At 48.5% G+C, this 27977-nt stretch overlaps 1 protein-coding gene across 1 annotated transcript; it reads left to right on the forward strand.

The window, feature by feature from the left end:
* The first annotated feature begins 19054 nt into the window (after window positions 1-19054).
* On the forward strand, window positions 19055-27935 carry rps14 (ribosomal protein S14). Its single transcript, XM_041194525.1, has 5 exons — window positions 19055-19115; window positions 21309-21458; window positions 23633-23794; window positions 26626-26702; window positions 27822-27935. The coding sequence occupies exons 2-5, from the start codon at window positions 21310-21312 to the stop codon at window positions 27887-27889; spliced, it is 456 nt and encodes a 151-aa protein (XP_041050459.1). The 5' UTR covers window positions 19055-19115; window position 21309; the 3' UTR covers window positions 27890-27935.
* The last annotated feature ends 42 nt before the right edge of the window (window positions 27936-27977 follow it).

Below are 27977 nucleotides of genomic sequence, written 5' to 3' on the forward strand. Positions count from 1 at the left end.
GTTTGGAGGGGGGGGGATTCCCCATCCATCAAGGTGCGCTCTTTCAGGCATGGGCACGAAAGAGTGCACTGCTCCCTGAGACTAAGTGCTGCCTCAGGGAGATCACTGACTGTATAAAAATCCTTAAAAATAGAAAATTATTAACATGTCTCCCTCATGTGACAACGTCACACGTGATGGGACAGGTTAATAAGAAGCACATAAACTTTATTGAAGTTTTTAAAAGCGGACATGAAACCTCATCCCGCCAGTGGATGAGGTTTTATCTTTTTTCAGAAGCTCACTGGGGCTCCTGGCCTTCCCACTGGGGCTCCTGGCCTTCCCACTGGGGCTCCTGGCCTGCCCGCTGGGGCTCCTGGCCTGCTCACTGAGGCTCCTGGCCTGCCTGCTGAGGCTCCTGGCCTGCCTGCTGAGACTCCTGGCCTGCCCGCTGGGGCTCCTGGCCTGCTCGCTGAGGCTCCTGGCCTGCTCACTGGGGTCTCCTGGCCTGCTCGCTGAGGCTCCTGGCCTGCCTGCTGAGGCTCCTGGCCTGCCTGCTGAGACTCCTGGCCTGCCCGCTGGGGCTCCTGGCCTGCTCGCTGAGGCTCCTGGCCTGCTCACTGGGGTCTCCTGGCCTGCCTGCTGAGACTCCTGGCCTGCTCGCTGAGGCTCCTGGCCTGCTCGCTGGAGCTCCTGGCCTGCTCGCTGGGGCTCCTGGCCTGCCCGCTGGGGCTCCTGGCCTGCTCACTGAGGCTCCTGGCCTGCTCGCTGAGGCTCCTGGCCTGCCCACTGAGGCTCTTGGCCTTCCCACTGGGGCTCCTGGCCTGCCCGCTGGGGCTCCTGGCCTGCTCACTGAGGCTCTTGGCCTTCCCACTGGGGCTCCTGGCCTGCTTGCTGGGGCTCCTGGCCTGCTCGCTGAGGCTCTTGGCCTTCCCACTGGGGCTCCTGGCCTGCTTGCTGGGGTCTCCTGGCCTGCTCGCTGGGGTCTCCTGGCCTGCTCGCTGGGGCTCCTGGCCTGCCCGCTGGGGCTCCTGGCCTGCTCACTGAGGCTCCTGGCCTGCTCGCTGAGGCTCCTGGCCTGCTCGCTGAGGCTCCTGGCCTGCCCACTGAGGCTCCTGGCCTGCCCGCTGGGGCTCCTGGCCTGCTCACTGAGGCTCTTGGCCTTCCCACTGGGGCTCCTGGCCTGCCCGCTGGGGCTCCTGGCCTGCTCACTGAGGCTCTTGGCCTTCCCACTGGGGCTCCTGGCCTGCTTGCTGGGGTCTCCTGGCCTGCTCGCTGGGGTCTCCTGGCCTGCTCGCTGGGGCTCCTGGCCTGCTTGCTGAGGCTCCTGGCCTGCTCGCTGAGGCTCCTGGCCTTCCCACTGGGGGTCCTGGCCTGCCTGCCAGCCTTAACGTTGGCCGGGCAGGTCTTTCAAATGAGCTTAATGATCCTGTCAGTGGCCTCAATTGGCCATTGACAGGTCGGCGGGCGGACAGCTGGTTTCGCTGTCCGCCCGCCTTCCCCAATATTTAAATGGACCGGGATGACATCGGGGGTTCCTCCCGACATCTTCCCGTGTCATTTTCCCCTCGGCGGGCAGGCCCCGCCCCCAAATCGCCGACGGGAAAATTCTGCCCCACGAAACTATCACTGATTGTCATTAAAAACCCATCTGGCTCACGATTGTCCTTTAGGGGAAGGAAATCTGCCGCCCTTACCTGGTCTGGGCCTACACGTGACTCCAGACCCACAGCAACGTGGTGGACTCTTAACTGCCCCCTCAAACAGCCTAGCGAGCCACTCAGTTCAAGGGGCAATTAGGGATGGGCAACAGATGCTGACCTGGCCAGTGACGCCCACGTCCCCATGAAACAAAAATGAAAAAAAAATGGTACATATTCGAGGCGAGAGGCTGGTAAGTTCTTGGACCCGATGGGCAGAATTGTACGTCCTGCGGGTAGATGTGTGCCCAACCTGGTCCAGCGTCAAATCGCACAACGTGATGTCGGGCGAGCGTCCGGAGGTCATCGCGCACTCCTGCGCTATTTCGCTCAGCGGGCGAGTGCAAAAGTCGGAAGCGGGCCCGCCGACAGTTAAGGGGGCAATTAAGCCCGTTAATGGAGCAGTGGGCTCCGATTTCTCGTGGCCGCCCAACCTTAGGGGTTGGCGGACGGGCGAATGGGACAGTCAGGCTTTCCATTTTTCACCAGGCCTCATCCACCGGCGGGATGAAATCTCCGTTAAGAAATAAAATAAAAATAAATGTCTGGTGGACGGCACTTTTTAATGAGGTGTACTTTCAGGTGCCTGATTGTGAGGCACCGACATTTTTTTGCAGCTTTTCAAAACCTTGATTTAATCATCTGAAGGCCGGCGGCTCCCTGAGGCAGCTCCCTCCCTTCAGGGAGCTCTCTCGCGGCGCTCACCCGCACCATTGATTGGCCAGCCGGCGTGAAATCACGGCCGGGCGGTCTGTCTCCCGGTCGCTCCCAGGCCTGCCGAGGGTAAAATTCAGGCCTAAGGGAATCAAGGGATATGGGTTCATGCAGGAAGGGGGGGGTTGAGGTAGAAGGATCAGCCATACTATTGCTGAATCGCAGAGCAGACTTGAAGGGCTGAAAGGTTGACTCCAGCTCCTATTTCTTGTGTCCCTCGGACTGAGTTTAATCATCATTTCAGCTGAATTTCACTCCACGTTACAGCGGACACCATAGCCAGCTCTTGGCACACGTCATTCCAAACCGCAGATACTCCGTAGTATCACAGGGACAGGCCAATTGAACCAACAGGGGTCTCCGCTGGTGTTAATGCTCCACGAGATGTTCCTCTCGCCTTTATCTCAACCCTATCAGCATATCAATCAAATAGGTTGAGTAAATAAAAAAGAGAAACAGTTACCGGTGGCAGGAAGATCGATATCCAGAGGTTGGAGGTTTCAGATGATTAGCAACAGAGTCAGAAATAACAGGAGAAAACATTTTTCACATGCGGTGTGTTGTTGTGAACTGGAACACTGCCTGAATGTGGGGCGGAAGCAGATTCAATCGGAACTTTCAAAAGGGCATTGGACAAATATTTGTCGGGGGGTAGGGGCTGTTGTGTAATTTATGGGGATGGGTGGAAGAGGGGGGTTTGCGGAGTGTGGGAGTGATTGGATAGCTTTCCCAAAGAACCATTGCAGGCACAATGGGCCAAACGGCGGCTCCTCCTGTCCTGTAAGATTCTGTTGTACTCTGCACTTCCTGCTAATTCTGTTCCTATTTCATATTTCGAACATCTCGGGCCGCATTTTTGGGAGGGAGCTGGGTACTGGGAGTCTGGAAAGTTCCCGCCTCCTCCAAACTTTGTTAAGGAGGCCCCCGCTTGCCATACTTTAATTCCAGGAAGGAGGGGTGGGGTCGAGTTGGGCCCACTGCCTCCCTAGACAGGGCCAAGGCAGCAATGGAGGTGGACAGATGGTGAGGCCAGTGGACTTGAATGCCCACCTCCGTTTACTGGGATTTTGGCCCAGTCGTAATAATGAATGTCAGAAACTCAAATCCTCACCCGCTAACCAACCCACATGCACCCCATGCCGCCTCATATCCCCATTTCCCCTAGCTCCCTCATATGTTCCATCACCCCCTCCTATATCCTATGCCGCCCCACCCAGGCATTCATAATGAGACCATCTGGGAAAAAAAGGCCTTGTTATGAATGTCTGGCTGAGCTCCAAGAATGACTAATCAGTTTAGCTCAGCAGGCCATATTTACACAGTTTGAAGGGAAGTGCAAACTTTGATTGACATCTCTAGTACCTTGTAATAAGTTATGATTTATTTGATGTGGTTTTTCAATGCTTGTGTGTTTATTTACATAAGTAAGAGGCTTGAAGTAGACCAAAGCTTTTTTGAAATTAAGACTATCAATGGTTTTGTTTCATTGGGTCTCTTACTTTCTCATAAAGGTGTCAACTTATTTCAATGGGAACATTGAATCGCTGACTTGAAACTAGGGGCTCCCCTCTGTTTCACAACTTCTCTGAGAAGGCATGAAATATGTCCACTAACAGAACGGGTCTGACTCCATCAAAATTGCAGTGGACTTTGAAATGTCCATCTCCACAATTGAACCAGCAAAAGGCGTTTGCTGGCTGCCTAGAAGTACCATTATCCTGTGCTGGCGAAAATTGACCGAAATGAGAGTAGAAGTCCCGGAAACGGGTTCCACCCACCATTTTTTTTAATCCCTCAAGACCTGACCTGACTAAGCAAAAATCTGGGTTTATGGATAACACTGTATGCTCTAGTGGAGTGTTGTCAATCACCTGAGGGGATTCACCAGGAATTTTCCAATGTATTTTTTTCCCTTATTGTTCTCAGGCTTTTTCAAGTTTTTTTTTTGGCCTCCCCCAGGAGATGAGAGAGCTGGGAAGGAAGAGGAGGCGCCCAGGAGGCTTATAGAGCAGCTGAACATTTCCTTCCCATCAATTCTACATGTTCACAATATTTACAACGTTCCTGCTGAGTAAATACACCAAGGGCAGAACTTTCTGCCTGTCAGGCGGGTGGGCCAGACCCAATCTCCGGCAGGTGGGGAGCCAATCCCCGCCAGTGAAGTGGTCCGCGCCGCCATTTTACGTGGGCAGGCCAATTAAGGCCCGCCCAGCATGACGAGCGGCGGGAAGCACTATGCGCTTCCTGTGCGGGCTGGGGGTTTCCCCAAAAGCGGGAGTGCGCTTTTTCGCGCATGCACACGACAGAGCGTACATCTCCCTGAGGCTAAGTGCAGCCTCAGGGAGATCGCTGACACTTTGAAAAATGTTAAAAATAGAAAAAAAAAATTCCCTAAAATGACCCCCTCGTGTGACAATGAGATGGGACATGTTCATAATTTACACAATAGCTTTATTAAATTTTTTAAATCCCTGCATGAAACCTCATCCCGCCGGTGGATAAGGTTTCGTGTTTTCTCTATTCCCCGCCGGAGCTCCTGGCCGACCCGTCAGCCTTAAGGTGGGACGGGCAGGTCCTTTAATTGTTTCAATGATCCTGTCAATGGCCTCAATTGGCCACTGACAGGTCGGCGGGCCCACAGCTGATTTTGCTGTGCCCCCACCTTCCGGAAAATTCAAATGGGGCGGGATAACGTCGGGGGTTCCGCCCAACATCATCCCGCGTCATTTTACGCGTTGGCGAGTGGGCCCCGTCCCCTGCTCGCCGATGGCAAAATTCTGCCCCATGTCACACAGCTACAGAATAACACAGCACCGGTGGAGGCCATTAGGCCCATTGTGCTGAGCGATCAAATTAGGGGTCAAAGGGCTTTTAAAAATTTGTTCATGAGATGCGGACATCGCTGGTTAGGCCGACATTTGTTGCTCATCCCTAATTGACCTTGAGAACTGAGTGGCTTTTTAGAGGGGCATTGTAAGAGTCAACAACATTGCTGTGGGCCTGGAGTCACATGCAGGCTCAGACCAGGTAAGGGCATTAGTGAACCTGATGAGTTTTTACAACAATCAGCAATCAAATAGTTTCATGGTCTTCATTAGACTTTTAATTCCAGATGTTTTTTTTTTTAATTATTGAATTCCACTATCTGCTGTGGTGAGATTGGAACCCAGGACCTCAGAGCATTACCCTGGGTCTCTAGATTACTAGGCCAGTGATAATACCACTACACCACCACCTTTGCTGGTAGAACACGCTCACCTGGGACTGATGGTGAGGTGTCCGACAATTGTGTCCAAACAATGAGGCAAAATGAGATGGGCTTCAGCTCCCTACACTTCCATTGCTCCCTTGGTGGTCTAGTGGTTGGGATGTGACGCTTTCACCACTGCGGCCCAAGATCTACTCCCAGCCAGGGAATGAGTCTTCTCTGCCTCTGGAGGTGGGGGGAGGGGTCACTGAATGTTTTTAAGGCGGAGGTAGATAGATTCCTGTTGGGCAAGGGAATCAAAGGCTATCGGGGGTAGATGGGAATGTGGAAATCAAAACACAAACAGATCAGCCGTGATCTTACTGAGTGGCAGAGCAGGCTCGAGAGGCTGAATGGCCTACTCCTGCTCCTTGTTCACATGTTGTTGTACAAGACAAATACATGCACATCAGCTGAAGACAAGACTGAGCTTGGCTGTGACAGATGCCTTGGTTAAATACCCTGGGGGCATTTGCCCATGATGAGCCCAGGAAGCTACCCCCTGCCCCATCCCACAATCGTATTTCAGCAAGCCTCATCACCATCGCAAGAAGATTGTCGCAAAAAGAAAAGGCATTACTTGCAGCAGAGAGCGAAGAAGTTATGTTAAATATTTGTAAACCTCAGGGTGGGCCTCAGCTGGTGCATTGTGACTTCAATTCTGGGCGCCACACTTTGGGAAGGGTATCGAGGCTTTGGAGAGGGTGCAGAGGAGATTTACTAGAATCATACCAGATATGAGGGACTTGGCTGAGATTGGAGAAACTGGGGCTGTGTGAAAACCTGTAATATTCTTGGTTAACTTAATGGTACTTTAAGCGAAAGGAGTGGCTGAGGTTTCTGAAAGATTTTGAACCAGGACGGAGTGGGAAGGCATTGGGAGTTCAGCAGTCGCACAGAATGGTCAACTCTTGGTGGCATGCATTACAGGGGCAAAAATAGTTTCTTAAAGTGAAGTGGAACTGTGGAATGATGTAAAACTATTTTTTTTTCAAATGCAGGATATCCCTGTTAAGTGCTCTGCACTTAACAATTCTTCACAGATAACCCTTGCCTAATTAAAGCGCTTCAGTCGGATGCAAAGTTAGAACCTTACTGAGGCTTTGGGTAGAATTCAATGGACAGAAGTTAATGGGGGCCAGCGGGAATGTAAACTGTGGCAGACGGGAGCGACGTAACCGACAGAAGTCAAAATCTTGCTCCCGACTGCAGGTTGAGTCAGCGATATTTCAGCGGTGGGTCGGGACTCACCGAGTCCAGCAGCGGGGACCTCTTCCCCCAGCGTTTGCTTGCTGTGAATGCCTGTTGAATAACAACTTCTGCAAATGAAGACAGAGCTTCAAGAGTGAGCCACTGGCGAATGGAAACTTGTGTCTCAACTGGTTGTAGGCGGCGTGCACCAGGCAAAGCGGTTCAATCGGATCACGGGTCAGCTGCTGTCCTTGTTGGACACTGAAGAAAGGGGGAAGGGGAACAAAGGAGTGTTCTCAGACCTGGACTGTCGGAAGCAGCAAGGACAAAGCAGGGGCTTGGAGGCGGAGTGATGAGTGATGGGGGTGGGGGGGGGTTCCCGGGAGGTAATTGGACTGCAAGAGTTGGGGGGGGGGGGTGTGGGGGAAGGTCGCAGGAAATGACGACTATAGGATGGGGGTAGGAGTATGATGGTGGGGTGGGGGTTACAGGAGAAGATTGGACTGCAGGAGCGGGTTGGGGGGTGATAAGGGGTGATCCCAGGGAATGATTGGACTGCAGGTAGGAGTAATGAGGGCCCCCAGAAGATGGATATAGAATGATGGTGGCAGAACATTTAGAACTGCAAAGATGGATGAAGGCTTGGCTTCAAGACGCTATCCTCCCAAATCTGCAAATTTTGTCCACCAGCTGAACAGTTCCCTACCTGCAGAGCCTATATGCTTATCCTGGGGGATCTTTTTATAGCCCACCTGGATCTGCATGGCAATCACCTGATCGCAGATTCGGCCACCTCCTGCCCACCCCTGTCACCTGATCAATCACACCCACATGGATGCCACCCAGACATTAACACTGTGCACGCTGGCTGCCAACACACGAGCAGAGTGGTGCACACATCTGCTTCCGCCATTGGGACCTGCTCCTCACGGATTAAATTCCACCCAATGTCTCTTCCGGGAGGGTTGTAAAACCCAACCACTGAAATAAAACAACAGCCATCTCTGAACATGTTGATTAAAATGTTAATTAAGCTAACTTAAGCAGTGCAGCTGTAAGAAACTAACCCAGGCTGACATTGCTTCATGATGTCAGGACTTGCCTTCCTTTGAAATGTAGAGCAGTTCATTCCATAAGCGAGCTTTACTGAAAACAAATTTTAAGAAACATGGACAGTTTCAATGAGATTTATGGTTTGGACAATGAATTAGGCGCTGCATTGGAAAATGTTAGCTTCAGGTGAATTTTGAAAGGACAGTTCTATCCTGCCAACAGAACATCCACCTTGGAAAGAGCAGTGTAAAGATTATTGTAAAAGAGTGATTGGGGCTGCAGCTGTTGAAGATTATGATCAAAGGAAGTGACCGCTCACTGGGGGATTATCTGCGTATTTTCTTGTGATGTATTTGTGACTAACAGGTTTACGGTATTGCTAACTGGTATTCCTACCAAGAAGCCCAGCTCCAAAGGCTCATGGCTCGTCTGTCCCTTGCTTGTGTCATATTCTCCTTCACCATTAGTTTTAAGAAAACTATGGTTATGGGACGGGGTGTTGTGTCTCTGGCTGTGATCAGACTCAACAAACACCACTGGCAGCAGTCAGCAAATTCTACGGTGACAGACAACTTGTTTCTTGACGAAGAGCTCAGCACACACGTTGGAAAGGCAGCCACTAACTTTGGCTGACTAAGAAAACGGGCATGGAGAAACAACAAATTGACCTCGCAGGACCAAGATACTTACTGATAAGACCTGTACTCTCATCACATTGATTGTGCTGCAGCAAAGCTTGGACAACTTACACCTATCGATTTAAAAAAAAGCTCAATGACTTACATCTCTGGTGCCTACAACTCATCTTCAGCATCACGTGTAGAGACAAAGTTCCCAATGAAGCGGTCCTTTCTAGGGAAAACATGCCAAGCATGCTTAGTGCTAATGAAGCAAGGAAGGCTCCATTGCCTTGAGCGTGTGCACAGGATGGAAGATGGCCACATCCCCAAGGATAAGCTAAATGGGGATGTAGCCTGTGTAGAGATACCCAGGAGCCTGAATCTCTGATACAAGAATGCTGCCAAACGAGATATGAAAGCCCTCAACATCTATCATGACAAGTGGGGAAATGTAGCTTACAGTCAATGTAAACCATCTGTGGTACTTGTCCTCCTTAGAGCAGAGATTTCATAGAGGTGTTCAAATTCATGAACAGTTTTTAATAGAGTTGTTGGGGGAGAAACTGTTTCTGCAGGCAGGAAACACAGTTCACAGATAATTGGGCTAAAGAGCCAGAGGTGAGATGAGGATTTTTCTTCTTCCGCGTCAAGTCATTGTGATCTTGGATGCACTGCCTGGAAGGCTGGTGGTGTCAGATTCAATAGTAGCCTTTCAAAAGGGATTAGGTGAGTACTTGAAAAGGAAAAGCGATGAGGTAAGAGCAAAGGGAGCGGGATTAATTGGATAGCTCTTTCAAAGAGCCGCGCTAGCACAATGGTCCAAATGACCTCCTCTACTGCATGATTCTAAGGGGGGAAATATGTTTGAAATTCAATCATGCAGCCTCCCTTTGAAAGAGCAAAAAGCAACAATCTGGGAGGCTGCTGTGTTTCTGCAGCCCTAATAACCTGGCCTTAGGTGCCCGATTACCATAGCAACTGGTGCCGGTAAAAAGCTCTCCCACGTACGGGTGGTGCATTGACCAATGTTCTGAATCTTCCCCAACTCCTGATTAACCCAGGACTCTGTGAGGTGGGTGGGGGCGGCTGACATCACCAATCAAAATCTTTCAGCTGTCAACCGTTGAGGACCTTTGTACCTAGAGCAGGACCTAGGGTTAAGTCCCAGCTGTGACCCAGTAACGGGATGATGGAGCTGATTGCAGAACAGAAGCAGCAATGCTCACAGTCATTATATACAGCACCCACAACCAATCACTCATTTCAAGTACTGGAAGATATTTTTTAAGTTCTGAAAACTGGTGTGTGCTTTTGTCCTTTAAACTTAATAGCCTTGAGAAAAGAAAAATATTTCATTTCTATGCCATCCTAGTGCAACAACTTATATTTATATAGCACCTGTAACACAATGAGGCATCCAAAAGTGCTTCACGGGAGCATTATAAAACAAAATTAAACACTGAGCCACATATCTGTTATTAGGCAAGGTGATCAAAAGCTTGGTCAAAGGAGTGTCTTAAAAGAGGCAAGAGAAGTAGAGAGACAGAGAGGTGTAGGGAGGGAATTCCAGAGCTTGGGGCCACAGCAACTGAAGGCACGGCCACCAGTGGTGAAGCGATTATAATTGGGAATGCGTGTGAGGCCAGGAGTTGGAGAAGATGACAGAGATAGATCCCTGTGCAGACATGCAAGGCTGAATGGTTTTCTGTGCTGTTTCAGGAATCATTCAGCATTCCTCACCTAAGATTACAAGATAACAGGAACAAGACTAGGCCTTCATCCCCAGAGCCTGTTCCACCATTCAATTAGTTTATGGCTGATCAGTATCTAACTCCATTAACCAGTTTTGATTCTGTAGTATAAAGGGTTAATGTCAAATATTTAAATATCTAGTCCATATCAGCAGTGACATAAGATCACAGAACAACAGAGCATGGAGAGAGATAATTCTATGTAGAGTCTCATGCTATTGTACATTGTTAGTATAATGTTCAATGAAAGGTACAGTTTACCAAACAGGCTGGCCTTCATAAAACAAAAACAGAATTACCTGGAAAAATTCAGCAGGTCTGGCAGCATCGGCGGAGAAGAAAAGAGTTGACGTTTCGAGTCCTCATGACCCTTCAACAGAACTAGGTGAATCCAAGGAGAGGGGTGATATATAAGCTGGTTAAGGTGGGGGGGTGGGGTGTTGGATGGGGGGAGAGAAGTGGAGGGGGGTGGTGTGGTTGTAGGGACAAGCAAGCAGTGATAGAAGCAGATCGTCAAAAGATATCACAGACAAAAGAACACAGAGGTGTTGAAGTTAGTGATATTATCTAAACGAATGCGCTAATTAAGAATGGATGGTAGGGCACTCAAGGTATAGCTCTAGTGGGGGTGGGGGGAGCATAAAGGATTTAAAAATAATGGAAATAGGCGGGAAAAGAAAAATCTATATAAATTATTGGAAAAAAACAAAAAGAAGGGGGAAGAAACAGAAAGAGGGTGGGGATGGAGGAAAGAACTCAAGAGCTAAAGTTGTTGAATTCAATATTCAGTCTGGAAGGCTGTAAAGTGCTAGTCGGAAGATGAGGTGCTGTTCCTCCAGTTTGCGTTGGGCTTCACTGGAACAATGCAGCAAGCCAAGGACAGACATGTGGGCAAGAGAGCAGGGTGGAGTGTTAAAATGGCAAGCGACAGGGAGGTTTGGGTCATTCTTGCAAGCAGACCGCAGGTGTTCTGCAAAGCGTTCACCCAGTTTACATTTGGTCTCTCCAATGTAGAGGAGACCGCATTGGGAGCAATGAATACAGTAGACTAAGTTGGGGGAAATGCAAGTGAAATGCTACTTCACTTGAAAGGAGTGTTTGGGACCTTGGACGGTGAGGAGAGAGGAAGTGAAGGGGCAGGTGTTAATTCTTTTGCGTGGGCATGGGGAGGCGCCATAGGTGGGAGTTGAGGAGTATGGGGTGATGGAGGAGTGGACCAGGGTGTCCCAGAGGGAACAATCCCTACGGAATGCTGACAGGGGAGTTGAAGGGAAGATGTGTTTGGTGGTGGTATCATGCTGGAGTTGGCGGAAATGGCGGAGGATGATCCTTTGAATGCGGAGGCTGGTGGGGTGATAAGTGAGGACAAGGGGGACACTATCATGTTTCTGGGAGGGAGGAGAAGGTGTGAGGGCAGATGCGCGGGAGATGGGCCAGACATGGTTGAGGGCCCTGTCAACGACCGTGGGTGGAAAACCTCGGTTAAGGAAGAAGGAGGACATGTCAGAGGAACTGTTTTTGAAGGTAGCATCATCGGAACAGATGCGACGGAGGCGAAGGAACTGAGAGAATGGGATGGAGTCCTTACAGGAAGCAGGCTGTGAGAAGCTGTAGTCGAGGTAGCTGTGGGAGTTGGTAGGCTTGTAATGGATATTGGTGGACATTCTATCACCAGAGATTGAGACAGAGAGGTCAAGGAAGGGAAGGGAAGTGTCAGAGATGGACCATGTGAAAATGATGGAGGGATGGAGATTGGAAGCAAAATTAATAAATTTTTCCAAGTCCAGACCAGAGCATGAAGCAGCACCGAAGTAATCATTGATGTACCGAAGAAAGAGTTGTGGAAGGGGGCCGGAGTAGGACTGGAACAAGGAATGTTCCACATAGCCCATAAAGAGACAGGCATAGCTGGGGCCCATGCGGGTACCCATAACCACACCTTTTATTTGGAGCAAGTGACAGGAGTTGAAGGAGAAATTGTTCAGTGTGAGAACAAGTTCAGCCAGACGGAGGAGAGTAGTGGTGGATGGGGATTGTTTGGGCCTCTGTTCAAGGAAGAAGCTAAGGGCCCTCAGACCATCCCGGTGGGGGATGGAGGTGTAGAGGGATTGGACGTCCATGGTGAAGAGGAAGTGGTTGGGACCAGGGAACTGGAAATTGTTGATGTGACGTAAGGTGTCAGAGGAATCACGGATGTAGGTGGGAAGGGACTGGACGAGGGGAGAGAGAAGGGAGTCAAGATAACGAGAAATGAGTTCCATGGGGCAGGAGCAAGCTGACACGCTCGGTCTACTGGGACAGTTCTGTTTGTGGATTTTAGGTAGGAGGTAGAAGCGGGCTGTCCGAGGTTGGGCGACTATCAGGTTGGAAGCTGTGGGAGGAAGATCCCCAGAGGAAATGAGGTCAGTGACAGTCCTGGAAACAATGGCTTGATGTTCAGTGGTGGGGTCATGGTCCAGGGAGAGGTAGGAGGCAGTGTCTGCGAGTTGACGCTCAGCCTCCGTGAGGTAGAGGTCAGAGCGCCAGACAGCAACAGCACCACCCTTGTCAGCAGGTTTGATGACAATGTCAGGGTTGGACCTGAGAGAACGGAGTGCAGTAAGTTCAAAGAGAGAGAGATTAGAATGGGTGAGAGGAGCAGAGAAATTGAGACATTTAATGTTGCGCCGACAGTTCTCAATGAAAAGATCAAGAGAAGGTAAGAATCCAGAGGGAGGGGTCCAGGTGGAGGGAGAATATTGGAGATGGGTAAAAGGATCCGTTGAACTGGGAGAGGACTCCTGCCCAAAGAAGTGAGCCCGGAGACGAAGACGGCGGAAGAAGAGTTCAGCATCGTGCCGAGCCCGAAATTCATTGAGGTGAGGGCGTAAGGGTATGAAACTAAGTCCTTTGCTGAGCACTGAACGTTTAGCATCGGAGAGGGGAAGGTCAGGGGGTACAGTGAATACACGGCTGGGGTTGGGATTGGAAGATGGGGTGGGGATGGAGGGACAGGCAGGGGTGGAGGGTCCTAGATGGGTGTTGGTGTCGATGAGTTGTTGGAGCTTGCGTTCCTTAGCACTTGAGAGAAAGAGAAAAAGTTTCTTGTTGAGGCGTCGGATGAGACGAAGAATAAAATGAAACTGGGGGCACGCGCAGCTTTGAAAAAGGGTGAAGGCTGGCCTTCATTCCCTCCAAGCTTGACTATTACAACACACTGCTGGCTGCCTCCCATGTTCTGCCCTTTGTAAACTTGAGGTCATCAAAAATTCTGCTGCTTGTGTCCTAACTCGCACCAAATCCCCTTCACCATCATCACCGTGCTCATTTCAGTTTACACCAAAATATAAATGGAAAAGGAAAAGACAGCATAGGGTAGATTAGACTAAGGGAGAACATAAATGTCCATGTCATAAATAGTGCTATAGAACAGGAGTATTAAAAGATTTAAAATAAAGTGAGAGGAACTGCTATTAACAATGAATTAAACTGTACAGCAGTGCTCAGGGCACCCATAATAAAACAAGGAAACTGGAACAGTAATACATTGCGAGGAACCAGATATAGTTGGGTTTAATGAGACAAAGCTACAGAAAAATCAGGACTGGGAATTAAACATTGCAGTGTATGAAACAAAACAAAAACAGAATTACCTGGAAAAACACAGCAGGTCTGGCAGCATTGGCGGAGAAGAAAAGAGTTGACGTTTCGAGTCCTCATGACCCTTCCACAGAACTGTCGAAGGGTCATGAGGACTCGAAACGTCAACTCTTTTCTTCTCCGCCGATGCTGCCAGACCTGCTGAGTTTTTCCAGGTAATTCTGTTTTTGTTTTGGATTTCCAGCATCCGCAGTTTTTTTGTTTTTATTGCAGTGTATGATATAGTTAGAAAAGATAGAGAGGGAAAAAGGGGGAGATGGAGTAACTGTGGTTATTACAATGCTCTGGAACTCTCCACCTCTCTTGCCTCTTTTAAGTTATTCCGTACAAACTATCTCTTTGACAAAGCTTTTTGTATGTAATCTGATGGCTCCTTATGTGACTCGCCGTCAAATGTTGTTTGCGAACACTCGTGTGAAACTCCTTGGGGTACTAAAGGTGCTATATAGATGAAAGTGGTAGTTATTAGAGATAACAGTAGAAAAAAAAGTGGTGCAACAATCAGTAAGACTGAAATAGAATCGATGTGGATAGAAAGAAAGGATAATGACAAGTCAATAACGATAAATTAAGAGTGAGTGGAGAAAAAGTTATGCAAAGGAATTTGGGAAATTAATTTAACAATACGCAGAATAAAAATCCTAGGAGATTTCAACTATCCAGAAATGAATTGGCCAGAACAGCATGTAAAGGGGAAAGGGAAATGGGTTTCCTACAATTCAAACAGGGCTAGGGTTAATTTCTAGAGGGTCCGAAATGAAAGGTTAGACCACACCTGGAGCACTTTGTACAGCTCTGGTCACTATATTATAACAAGGACTTGGAGGCACGGGGGAAGGTGGAATAAAAGATTTACAAGGATGACATTGGAACAGCAAGATTATACCTATCAGGAAAGAGGAACATGCTGGGTCCTAATTAAAGTTAAGTTTATAAAAAAAGTTGTGAGAGTAGACATAGGCCGGAATTTTCTGCTGCCATTGGCGGCAGTGGGGGAATCTGCGGGGGAAGGGCAGGAATTGGTTTCACGCCGGTGGTAGACTGATGTGGTGTTGTGAGACTCGGTGACAAGAGCATCAGAGGATGGTATGGAAAGTTGTTGTTCCGTCTCCGTGGTAAAGTTAATGCTCAGGTGTTGGTGTTGTGGGAAACTGTGATAATCTTCGCTATGAAGTTGCCACAATTTTTTTTAATATTCATTCACGGGACGTGAGCATCGCCGGCTAGGCCAGCATTTATTGCCCATCCCTAACTGCCCCAATTGCCCTTGAGAAACTGAGCGGCTTGCTAGGCCATTTCAGAGGGCTTTTAAGAGTCATCCACATTGCTGTGGATCTGGACTCACAAGTAGGCCAGACCAGGTAAGGACAACAGATTTCCTTCCCTCAAGGACACTAGTGAACCACAATCGACATGGTTTCATGGCCACCATTACTGAGATTAGCTTTTATTTCCAGATTTATTAATTCAGTTCAAATTCCACCGGCTACCATGGTAACTCGGGCCTCTGGATTACTTGTCCAGTGATGTTACCACTATGCCACCTCCTGCCCCAGTTGTGTGACACATTACCCGGCCCAGCACCTTTACCGAGACATTCCATCTTATCTGGCAGTGCTCAGTGGCCAGCTGTGAAGCCAAACGCAGCTCCCTTGCCGCAGGAAACTCACTGCTCCACTCTGCCGCGTGGTGTATTATAGCATGGGTGCTGTTCGTCTGAAAATAAGTGCCATTTCTCATCGCTGCTGAGAGGCCCCGGCTGCTCCTCTGTTATTTCAATGCCAGGAGCCATGTCTATCATCACGGGTGACCGAGATGATGTCCAGCGGCCGTGGGGGAGTCTCTCTAGAGATAAAGCCAGATGCCTCTGCACGATAACGGTGTGTTTTCGGGGCAACAAAGTCTGAACTGAGGAACTGCAGCAGCAGATAACTCAGCCATCATGCATTTGCAGTGTGTACACCTTGACACCGGGATTCACAGCCACTGTGGCCCAGTCCTACTGCTTGAAACTTAGTCAAAATGGACATGATCTCTTTGCATCATCCTCCCAGCGTGACTGGCGAACCCTGCTTAAAAACGATAGATCCGCTGGTCCCTCTTTGACATAGGGGTAAAGAGGCTCCCTGCAGGAATGTCAAATAGGAGAGCGTTACCGATCCAGTACATCATTGTGGGAGACACATTCTTTCATGGATTAGGACGAGTGCCATAAACAAGGAAAAAGGAAATCCGGTAGAAACCAGGAAAAAAATCTAATCCCTGGTAAAGCCGCAGTGATACAGGGCTGATGCACTATGTTACTGGCGATTTACCAACCGCAGCAGCAGCTACCGATTCAGACTCACTCCAGTGGAACAGATGCTTGGTCACCCAGTCTGTGTTTGGTCTCTCCAATGTAGACGAGAGCAATGTAGAGGAAACGCAGACTGGGTGACCGCTTTGCAGAACACCTTCGGTCTGTGCGCAAGCATGACCCAGACCTCCCTGCCGTTTGCCGTTTCAACACACCACCCTGCTCTCATGCCCACATGTCCATCCTTGGCCGGCTGCATTGTTCCAGTGAAGCTCAATGCAAACTGGAGGAACAGCACCTCATCTTCCGACTAGGCACTTTACAGCCTTCTGGACTTAACATTGAGTTCAACAACTTCAGATCATGAACTCTCTCCTCCATTCCCATCCCCTTTCTGATCCCCCCTTTTCCAATAATTTATATTTTTAAAATATATTTTTCTTTTCCCGCCTATTTTTAAATTTATTTTGATCTATCGTTTTATCTCCGCCTTTTAGCCCATTTCAATCCCTTCCCCCCACCCCATCCCCACTAGGGCCATCTGCCACTTGTTTGTCCTGCTTTCTACCCTTAATGTCACCATTATCACATTCCTTAGATAATATCACCACCGTCAACACCCCTTTGTCCTTCTGGCAATCTCTTCCATGCCTCCACCTATCACTGGCCCTCTATCCAGCTTTACCTGTCCCACCCCCCTCAACCAGCTTATATTTCACAACATTTCTATATTTCTTTAGTTCTGATGAAGTCATATGGACTCAAAACGTTAACTGTATTCCTCTCTGCTGAGTTTTTCCAGCTATTTTTGTTTTTTTTGTTTCAGATTTCCAGCATCCGCAGTATTTTGCTTTTATCATGGATGAAAAGACAGATGGGATGGATGCTAAGTTTGCTGATGACACAAAGATAGATGGGAAAGTAAATTATGAAGAGGACATAAAGATGCTACAAAAGGATATAGATAGGTTAAGAGAGGGGGCAAAGATCTGGAAAATGCAGTATAATGTGGACATATGTGAAATTGGCCATTTTGGCAGGAAGATTGAAAAAGAGGCATATTATCTAAATGATGAGAAATTCCAGAGTTCTGAAATTCAGAGGGATCTGGGTGTCCTAGTGCATGAATCACAAAAAGCTAGTGTGCAGATACAGCAGGTAATTAGGAAAATTAATAGAATGTTATCGTTTATTGTGAGAAGAATTGATTACAAAAGGGAGGTTACGCTTCAGTTGTACAGGGCACTGGTGAGACCACATCTGGAGTATTGTGTAAAGTATTGGTCTCCTTATTTAAATAAAGATGTAAATGTGTTAGAAGCAACAAAGTGGTTTATTAGGTTAATATCAGGAACAGGCAGGTTGTCTTATGAGGAAAGGTTAGACAGGTTAAGCTTGTATCTACTGGATTTTACATATGAACTAGGAGCAGGAGTAGGCCACCCAGTCCTTCTAGCCTGGTCTGCTATTCAATAAGATCATGACTGATCTGATTGTAACCTCCTGCCCCCAATAACCTTTCACAACCTTGTTTATCAAGAATCTATCTAGCTCTGCCTTATAAATGTCCAAAGACTCTGCTTCCACTGCCTTGTGAGGAGTAAGAGGTGACTAAATTAAAACATTTAAGGTCCTGAGGGGTCTTGACAGAGTGGATGTGGTAAGGATAAATGCAAAATACTGTGGATGCTGGGAACCTGAAAGAAAAACAGAAGATGCTGGATGTGGGGAGGATGTTTCCTCTTGTGGGAGAATCTAGAACTGGGAAGCCGGGGGGTGGGGGGGGGAGGTGGTGTTGGTTACTGTTTAAAAGTAAGGGGTCACTCATTTGAGAAAGATGAGGAGAAAGTTTTTCTCTCAGAGGATCATGAGTCTTTGGAACTCTTCTTCAAAAGGCAATGGGAGCAGGGTCTTTGAATATTTTTATGGAAGAGCTAGATAGATTCTTGATTAATAATGAGGTAAAAGGTTATTGAGGGTAGGTAGGAATGTGGGATTGAGGTCACAATCAGATCAGCCATGATCTTCTCGAAGGGCAGAGCAGGCTTGAGGGGCCGAGTGGCCTACTCCTCCTCCTAATTCATGTGTACCTTCCCAAAAGGACATTAGTGAGCCAGATGGGTTTTCACAACAATCGATGATAGTTTCATGGTCACCATTACTCAGGCTAGCTTTCAGTTCCAGATTTTATTAATTGAATTTAAATTCCACCACCTGTCACGTGGGAGCTACCTTCTTGAACTGCTGCAGTCTGTGTGGTGCAGGTACATCCACAGTGCTGTCCCACCCCCGTTGCACCGACTTCACCCAGAATTGAAGCCAGAGGAACACAGGCAATGGTAAAGAGGGCCCTTGGCAAAAGGCAGAAGTTAAACAATTGGAGTAGACTCAGACCAACAGCAAAGGAGCATAATGACCCAGGAGCCACTGAATCCTTCACAATTTAGTTGTGCTGCTAATATCAAAATAATAATACATATTATATTATAACCAAATTGCTTAGCCTTCACAATGCTGCAATAAAAACTCCGACTGCCGAAGGAAAGAGGGGGAGAGGAAGAACAACAACAAAAAAACTCCAAGGGTAGTCCCAAACTGGTTTGGTGCACATGCGCAGTTCAGGTCCCGGCATTACCGCCCGCGCATGCGTACAACGGATGAAAAAAACATGCTGATGACGTCAGGCGCCCAGTCGCGCACGCGCGAAGAATGAAAATGTAAAATCCGTTCAACTTACTCTTTTATTAAATATACGAACCCGTTTTCGTCACATATCTCAAGGTGAGTTTAAATCCTCAGACTTTTATCGTCTAAAGAAATCAATGTAGCGTGAGGGGGGGGGGGCGGGATATGTCTGCGCATGTGTAGGCGCTGTAACCCCTGACCCCACCCTCTTTCCGGCTCTGGCTCTGCTGCGAGCGGCGGGTAAGATGCGAACGGCGGCGAGAATCCGATTCCATCCGTCCGGTAAAACACCCCATCCGTGGCTATCATCCGCCCCTACCCCGCCGGGGGACAGGCAGCAGCCCGCCGGTAGCAGGCGGAGTGGCGGCTTTTTCTTTTTGAGGCGATGATTTTTGTCGGTGTGATTTCTCGTGCGGGAAGCGCTAGGCCTCAGGCGGCCATCCCGAGTAGGAGGGGGGGGGGGGGGGGGGGGGTGGTGGGGGTGGTTTGGGACTGAAATAAGGGGGCAAGGGAGTTCCGCTGCACTAAGCGAAATCCCCGGGCTGGAGCAGGGCCGGCTGTGGGTACTTCGCTCCGCAGGATGGGCTCTGCAGGCGGACTTGCATTTGTAAAGCGCCTTTCACATCCTAGAGCGTTGCAGATTGTCTAAAAGGAGGGAGGATAAGATAGAGGCAAAATACTGCGGGTGCTGGAAATCCGGAACACAAACTGCTGGGAAAACTCAAGCAGGTCTGACTCAGCATCTGTGGGGATAAAGACAGGGTTAACGTTTCGAGTCCTTATGACTCTTCATCAGAACTAAAGAGAAATAGAAATGAGATGAGATATAAGCTGTTTGGGGGGGGGGGGGGTGCGGTGGGACAGGTGGAGCTGGATAGAAGGGCCAGTGGTAGGTGGAGGCAAAGGAGAGATTGCCAAAGATGTCACAGACAGAAGGTCTGAAGGGGTGTTGATACTGCAAAAGATGTCAGAGGGAAGATGAGGATGAATTTTGTTGTGATCTGGCATGTGGTGCCTGAAAGGGTGGTGAAAGCTAGATTCAATAGGAGGAACTTTCTGGAGAGAACCGGATAAATTTAAAAAAGGGGGGAAATTTGGAGTGTTGTAAGGGGAAGAGCAGGCGGGGAGTGGGATTAAATCAGAGTTAGCACGGGCTAACAGCGGGCCGAATGGTTGTCTCCTGTGCTGTAAGGGTTTACGTTCTGTTAAAGTGTACTCACATTGCAAGGTGGAAATTGCCGCAACTGATCTGTTGCACAGCAATTTCCCACAACAGCACTGTGATAGATGTCCAGCGAATGTCTTTTTGTGATGTTGGTTGAACGATACTGGTCCAGGACACTGTGGGGTGGGGGGGCAGTCCTACAATCTTAACTGGAGGGGGGGAGCCATTTTACCTATTGCCCCTGTGCATTTGTTCTGCGTTCCTCCAATTGTGGCCTTTTTCTGAACGGTTCAACTGTCCCAGACTCATCATTCACACTCTAACCCGCGGGCAGTGTGCAGGAATCAACATGGGAAGTGATGAAATGTGTGCAAATTCTAAGCAGGTAGTTAAAGTGCCCCCCCGGGTAAGGTGCAGGAATCAGTTACGTCGAGGCTGCTCGGTGCTGTCGATGTCGTTCCCCCTGCAGAAAGGAACACGTTTCATACTATCCTTGTCAGTCCAGCATTCCCCCGGCTGGCAGGGACGCTTGGTCACGTACAAACCTAGCAATTGTTTATGTGGAAAGTCTTTAATTTGGCGTGGGGAGCTGTCCCTCTCTCACACTGCTGCTCTGTCACCAGCCAGAAACTGGGCTGGTAAGTAAGTGGCACTTGCATGGTGAACTGGTTCTTTCTTTACTTTTAGGAATCAGTTGTGTCTAAGTTCGTAGCACTCTTTCCTCTTTAGCCTAACAGTTGTTGGTTCCAGTCCCACTCCAGAGACTTGAGCACGAAACCTAGGCTGACACTCCCAGGGCAGTACTGAGGCAGCCCCCCAGGATCGAGGATGACTTGCTTCCACTCTGGTTCACCGGGTTCTGAGATGGCTGATAAGTTCAATGTATAACCTTCAGACTCTGCTCCATGTGGGACAGGTGTTGCTTGAAGGGTTTTGTAGAGGGGTTGTTTGGAAGTTTATGGCTCCCTCTGACTTTGCCTCTGTACGTTCCTGACAAAGTCTCTCTCGATATGTTTGGTGTCTTCCCGAAAGAGCCTTCTCCATTTTGGTCGGTCAAAACGTTTCCGCGGTCCTCCTGGGAGCCTCTTCCCTAAAGCAGCTGATCTTAATCACAAAGCTCCTTGAGGAAGACTGCTGTAGGCAAATTGACTGCCACGTTTCTTCCGTGGGGGGGGGGGGGGTCAAAAATTGCGCTATGGAAATGCAAACTCCATTTTTGTGTATCCTGTTATGTGGCTCGTGTTGCATTGATGTTGTTCTCCTTTCAGAATGGCTCCTCGTAAGGGTAAGGAAAAGAAGGAGGAGCAGGTGATTAGCCTGGGACCCCAGGTGGCCGAGGGAGAGAATGTTTTTGGAGTTTGCCACATATTTGCTTCCTTCAACGATACTTTTGTCCATGTAACAGACCTGTCCGGCAAGTAAGTAGGAGCTTCAACAAAATGACTTGGCGAGTGCCATGGTATACACAACAGGTGAAGCAGCATCTTAATGGAACAATAAATTTGTAGGGGAGTGGCACTAAGTGAGTTGGGGCAGACACAGGCTGCATAGCCAGCCTCCTGTGCTCTAACAATTCTGTGAAATTCTGCGTTGTAGTTGGTGGTCTGCTTGGCTTGAAATATTCTACATTCATCCTCTGTCAATGACACTGAGGCTGTTCAATCTTCACACGACCCCACTCCAGAGACTTGAGCACAAAATCCTGGCTGACGCACCCAGTGCAGTACTGAGGGAGTGCTATGCTGTTGCAGGTGCCGTCTTCCAGCTGTGACGTGTGGTGCATGTGTAGAATCTACAGAACAAATAAAACCATTCAGAGCAATTGGCTTATGTTCCCCATGAGCTTCTTCACATCTCGCCATATCAGGATATCTTTTATCCTTCGTGCCTCATGCTTAATCTCACTTTCTCTTAAGTGCTTCTGTGCTGTTGACTTCAACCATTAACTGTGTAGTGAGTTCCACATTCTGACCCTCCTTGAGTAAAGAAATTTCTCTGGAATTCCTTATTGGATTTATCAGTGACTGCCTTATAGTTAATGACCCCTGCCTCTGTTCTTCACTAGTGAAAACTGTCAAACCCCTTCTTAATTTTAAAGCCCTGGATCATGTGACCGCAGCCTTTACTGTGTACACATAGTGAAGGAGTGGACCAGTCTTCCAGATTGAGTTAGTGGATAAGGCCATTAATATATATCAATCTTAAAGGGTTTTAGTTGTGTAAAGGAGGAGAAACTGTTTCCAGTGGCTGGCTGGTAGATAACCAGAGGGAATAGATTAAAAATAGTTGTCTAAAGAGCCATATGGGGAGATGAGACTTTTTCCCTCCACACGGCAAGTTGTTATGACCTGGAATGTGCTGTCTGAAAAGGCGATGGAAGCAGATTTAAGAGTGACTTTCAAAAGGGAATTGAATGGCTATTTGGAAAGGAAAAGTTTGCGGGGAGGTTGGACTGATGGCTAGCTGAGAACAGAAGCAATGGGCTAAATGGCTTCTTGTGCTGCAGAATTCAGTAATTTTCCAAAAGTTGTCAGATTTCAGCCTTGGGCTGTGCAGGGTTAGCTGACCTCAGGCAGCGAGTCCCTGCAGTGAGTGAGTTTGGGTAAGGGAATGTCAAAGTGAGCACAGAATCCAGCTCGGCTGTGACCTTCTCCATTTGAGTCGTCCCCCCTACCACAGTGCCCACCAGGACGAGGTATTCAGTAGTGGGTTGGTGTCGTTGGAAGTGTCCCCCAGCCTCACACTTGCTGAGCGATACACCTCGGACACTAAACATCTGCAACTTTTTTCCCCAGTGGAAGCGTGTGGTATTAATGCAGAGATTGACCTGGTTAACTCCCTAGTGTGATCGATAGCCCTATAGATTAGAGAAAGCCCCACAGATTGCAGGATAAGTTACATCGAGGCTGCTCAGTGCTGTTGATGTCGTTCCCCCTGCAGAAAGGAACACGTTTCATACTATCCTTGTCAGTCCAGCATTCCCCCGGCTGGCAGGGACGCTTGGTCACGTACAAACCATCCAGGCTCTTAACCTTGGGGGCCTAGCGTCCAGTCACTGTCCAGTGCACTGCTGAAACTCATTTTCACTGTTGACTAATCCTCACCTTGGGGAACACATTGGGCCTGCATGTCCATGAGGTGAGAGTGAGCCACGGTTGCCACTGTGATCCTTGGTGTGTTTGGATTGTAGGTGAAGGCTGGAGTCAGATGTGAGGGTCTTGGCAATAAGATAGCTTGTTGGAACTCTCTAGACCTGGGGCCCTTCAATTAGACTCTGGTGCATTGGCTGGTATCTTACCCCTGTGCTTAATCACCTCCCAGTGACTGAAAAATGAATCCTGGTGAAGATGACACTGATCTGCAGCTCGTTGGGTATTCACCATAGCTCACAGGCAAAGAAAGGCTGCTGAATAAATTCACCGTTCCTGATTCCTCTCGAAAACTGGTTTAAACTCTAGTAACAGAGGGCGATTCCTGCAAATGGCCCAGCCGAAGGCCCACTCTTTGAAGCGTTTTTTTTTTTCTCTCTGTCGTGCTTGAACTGGTTGAATGTCCCTCCTCTGTTTGTGACTTAGTTGTCCTTTTGTCACAGGGAAACCATCTGCCGTGTCACTGGGGGGATGAAGGTGAAGGCCGACAGAGATGAGTCCTCCCCGTATGCTGCCATGTTGGCTGCTCAGGATGTGTCTCAGAGGTGCAAGGAGCTGGGCATCACCGCACTACACATCAAACTGCGTGCCACTGGAGGCAACAGGTCAGAGTTTGTTCATGTTTGAAGGGTGGGGAGATGGTGACTGTGGGGTATATAATAAGTTGTGGGTGTTGCTGATATATAGATACTGCTTTCAGTCTTGGGACAGGGTGTAATCTCTAAATAAAATGCTTTATTAAACCTGACTTGCAATGAAAAGCAGCTACTTTGAGGGAACAGTAGGTTGAACGTGCATGTATTCTTTGAACTCCGAAACAAGGCAACAGAAATGAGAGGGACCATCATCTTTAATTTTCTGTCATGTGGTGACAGCAGATGTGACCTAATTGCATTTCCAAGCGGTATTGTAAGGTGTAACGGGTTTAACGCTGACCTCGTAAATGATCAGTACCCCGAAGATCACAGGAAGAGCTCTGGGTTAAGTGCAGGATAAGTTACGTCGTGGCTGCTCAGTGCTGTCGATGTCGTTCCCCCTGCAGAAAGGAACACGTTTCATACTATCCTTGTCAGTCCAGCATTCCCCCGGCTGGCAGGGACGCTTGGTCACGTACAAACCGTTTAAAGCTGCATCGTCGGAGGTGCGGACTTTCAGGTGAGATTATAAATCGAGGCTCCTGGCTGCCTCCATGTAGATGTAAAAGATGTCATGCTCCTATTTTGAAGAGCAGGGGAGTTCTCCCCCATGTCATAGCCAATGATTGTCCCTCCAAATAACATCACAAATATGGCAGGTGGGGCCTTGGTTTAATGTCTCATCCAAAAGACAGCATCTCCAGCAGTGCAGCAACCCCTCGGTACGACACAGGATTGCCAGCATAGATTGTGTTCAAGTCTCTGGATTGGGGTTTGAACCCACAATCTACTGACTCAGGTGAGGGAGGAAGTGCTACCCACTGAGCCGGGACTATGATAAATGATCGGAGCAGGATTTGGAACAAGAGCTTTGTGACGGTTTTACTGGGACTGGTCGGTTTTGTTTCTGTATGATTGCACTTCCTTTCTCAAAGCTATCACGTTACATGATCAACTCCTGTTGCATTTGTGTATAGTGCGAGCTCTGCTGTGGATCTTGGATAGTTCGTGGAGCTTCAAGAGGGGTCAGGACGGAGTAGATAGGGAGAAACTGTTCCCACCTGCGTGAGGATCGAGAACGTGGGGCCATAGGTTAAAAGTAATTGGCAGAAGCAGCAAAAGTGACATGAGGCACGATGGGGTCTGGAATGCCCTGCCTGAGTGTGGTGGAGGCAGGTTCAATCGAGGCGATCAAAAGGGAATTTGAGTCTTGTTTGAAAAGAAATAATGTGTAAGGTCATGGGGAGAAGGTGAGAGAATGGCACTAGGTAAATTGCTTATTTGGAGAGTCAGTGCAGACATGATGGGCCAAATGGCCTCCTGTGCTGTAACAATACTTGTGATTCACTGAGCTAATGTGAGAGGCCAGCTTTCTTAAGTAGAAACGGTTAAAACAGAATTGCGGCAATTTTTGAAGTGAGATTCTTTTTTGGTTGCTGCTAAACACACCACCTGATAGTTTTACCAAAATGGTGCCAGCTGTGACTTGGGTTGCACTCCTATCTCTGCAGACATGGCTTAAAGTAAAGACAGAAAATACTGGAAGTATTCAGCAGGTCTAGCAGCATCTGTTGAGAAAATGACCTTTCATCAGAGCTAATGAAAATGGCCATTGACCTAAAACGCTAACTCGTTCTCTTTCCACAACTCACTGCTTCCTGTTCCCAGCATTTTTGGTATTTATTTCAGCTTTGCAGCAGCTGCGGTATTTTGCTCATGGGTAGAGCCGGATAGATTCTTGATTAACACGGGGGGGTGGAGTGAAAGGTTATCGGGGTGGGCAGGAATGTGGGGCTGGGATTACATTCAGATCAGCCATGATCTTATTGAATGGCAGAGCAGGCTCGAGGGGCCAAGTGGCCTATCCCTAGTTCATATGTTCCAGAGACTGGGACCAGCATCCAGACTGACAATCCCAGCGCAGTTATCGATCAAGTCAACAATGACAACACTTTAAAAGCACTTTTGATTGGCTATGAAACTCTTTGGGACATCTGGAAGTCTTCCTATAAATGCAATTTCTTTTTAATCATAAATACGTTTAAAAAAAGGTCTCTGGATATCAGGTAATGGCGCACACAACTTGAGAAGTAGAAGCAAGAGTAGGCCACAAGGGCACATGAGAACCTGACTTGATGGCTGATCTCACCTTGGTCCCAGCTCTCTTTCCTGCTGTTGCCCATCACCCTTGACCCCCCTTATAATTCAAAAATCTGTTTCGCCTTTGAATATATCCGATGACTCAGCCTCCACTGGTCTCTGAAGTAGCGAATTCCAGGGATTCACTATCCTCTGAGCGAAGAAATTCCTCTTCATCTCCATCTTCAATGGAAGCCCCCCACCCCCCTTCTGAAACTATTCCCCTTCTAGATCCCTGCATCAGCATCTACCCTGTCAGGCCCTCGATCTTGTATGTTGCCACCTCTCAAATGTTCAAAATTGCAATGAGTATAGACCCAACCTGCTCAACCTTTCCACCTAAGACAGCCCCTTCAGCCTAGGAATTAACCTAGTGAACCTTCTCCGAACTGCCTCCAATATAAGCCCACTCCTTAAAAAAGGAGACAAAACTGCACACAGTACCCCACGTGTGGACGTGTTCTGGTTTAGGACTTGGCCATCTCTGAGGTTTTGGTGTTGAGAACAGCCATTTTGAACTGAGGAAACCAGGCAGTGAAAGATATAAGCAGAGGAGGGGGGTTGGAGTTATAGTTTGGGCTTTGCTGCTCTGTATGACTCATCAGTGAGTGAGATGTGGCGCCTTGTGACTAACATGGACCTTCTTAAAATCTTGTTTGCAGGACCAAAACCCCTGGACCTGGTGCCCAGTCAGCCCTGAGAGCCCTGGCTCGATCTGGGATGAAAATTGGCCGGATCGGTAAGATGTCCCCCTGCCCCTGAATGTTTACTGGTAGAACGTAATGCCTGTGATGCGCTTAAAGACGGGTTAAGTGCAGGATAAGTTACGTCGTGGCTGCTCAGTGCTGTCAGTGTCGTTCCCCCTGCAGAAAGGAACACGTTTCATACTATCCTTGTCAGTCTAACACCCGGCTGGCAAGGACGCTTGGGTCACGTACACACCGTTATCAGCTTATGTGTAAAATGTGCCGAGCACGGGAGTGGGGTTGCTCTTTTATTGCTTTGTTCCAGATGTGATGAGTGCGGTGCTTCGGGGAGATGATGTAAGCTGTTCCTGGCAGTTTTGCGTCACCAGGCTGACACCTAGTCAGCAACTTGCCAAGATTGCTTCAAGAGTACCTCTCCCTGCAGGAAAAGGACGAGGGCAGCAGTGCTGGGGAAAACCATCGCCTCCAAGTCACCCGTGATCATAGCCGAAGGCTGCCATTTATTACCCCAACTGTAGTTACTCTGCAAAGGTGATGAATGGGTCACCTGTTTATTAGGACTTGAGTAGTTTTCACTTCAGAGGGCAGTACAGGGCCAAACCAGGCTGGTATGAAACTGAGGCTAAACGTAGGGCCTGACAGGACAAGGACAGCAATAGTCATTTGGCAGGGCTTCACTCTGGACGTGCTGACCCCCTATAAGGAAATATTGGTGGATTTAAATGACTGAGTTGAATGAAGGAGTTGGGGAGTTCAGTTCCTAGATTGCAGGCTCAGACGCCTGGACCAATGAACCAGAGGCATGAGTTTAAATCCCAGCACTGAGGAATTTAAATTCAGTTAATGAAAAATAATTTGGAATTAAGCCAATGTCAGTTTTGGTGATGACCGAATTGCTTGTCCGTTACTATAACCACCAGGCTAGTGTACTCCTGAAATACTTGAGGATAAAGGGTATGTGGAAGTAATGCACAGATTTGTGTTGGGGGAGGTTGGGGGGTCAAAATGATGGGATGGATGGGCTGAATGGCTTGCCAATGATGGTGTCCCCCAAAGATTTAGAACGTAGACAGTGCGGTCTATATCCTTCTGGCCCTGCCCGGTGCCTGGTCTCCTTGCTGTTCGTTTATCTGTGCTTTTTGTTCTGACAGAGGACGTTACCCCCATTCCGTCAGACAGCACTCGCAGAAAGGGAGGACGCAGAGGTCGTCGCTTGTAACTGTTTTCTGTATATGCCGGTATAACTAATAAAAGGGTTCTGCTGATCACTGGCATCTGTTCTCACTTCCCTTGGCTGACAAACTTCT

Source organism: Carcharodon carcharias, chromosome 8 (genome assembly GCF_017639515.1).
Source record: "Carcharodon carcharias isolate sCarCar2 chromosome 8, sCarCar2.pri, whole genome shotgun sequence".
NCBI classification, from domain to species: domain Eukaryota; kingdom Metazoa; phylum Chordata; class Chondrichthyes; order Lamniformes; family Lamnidae; genus Carcharodon; species Carcharodon carcharias.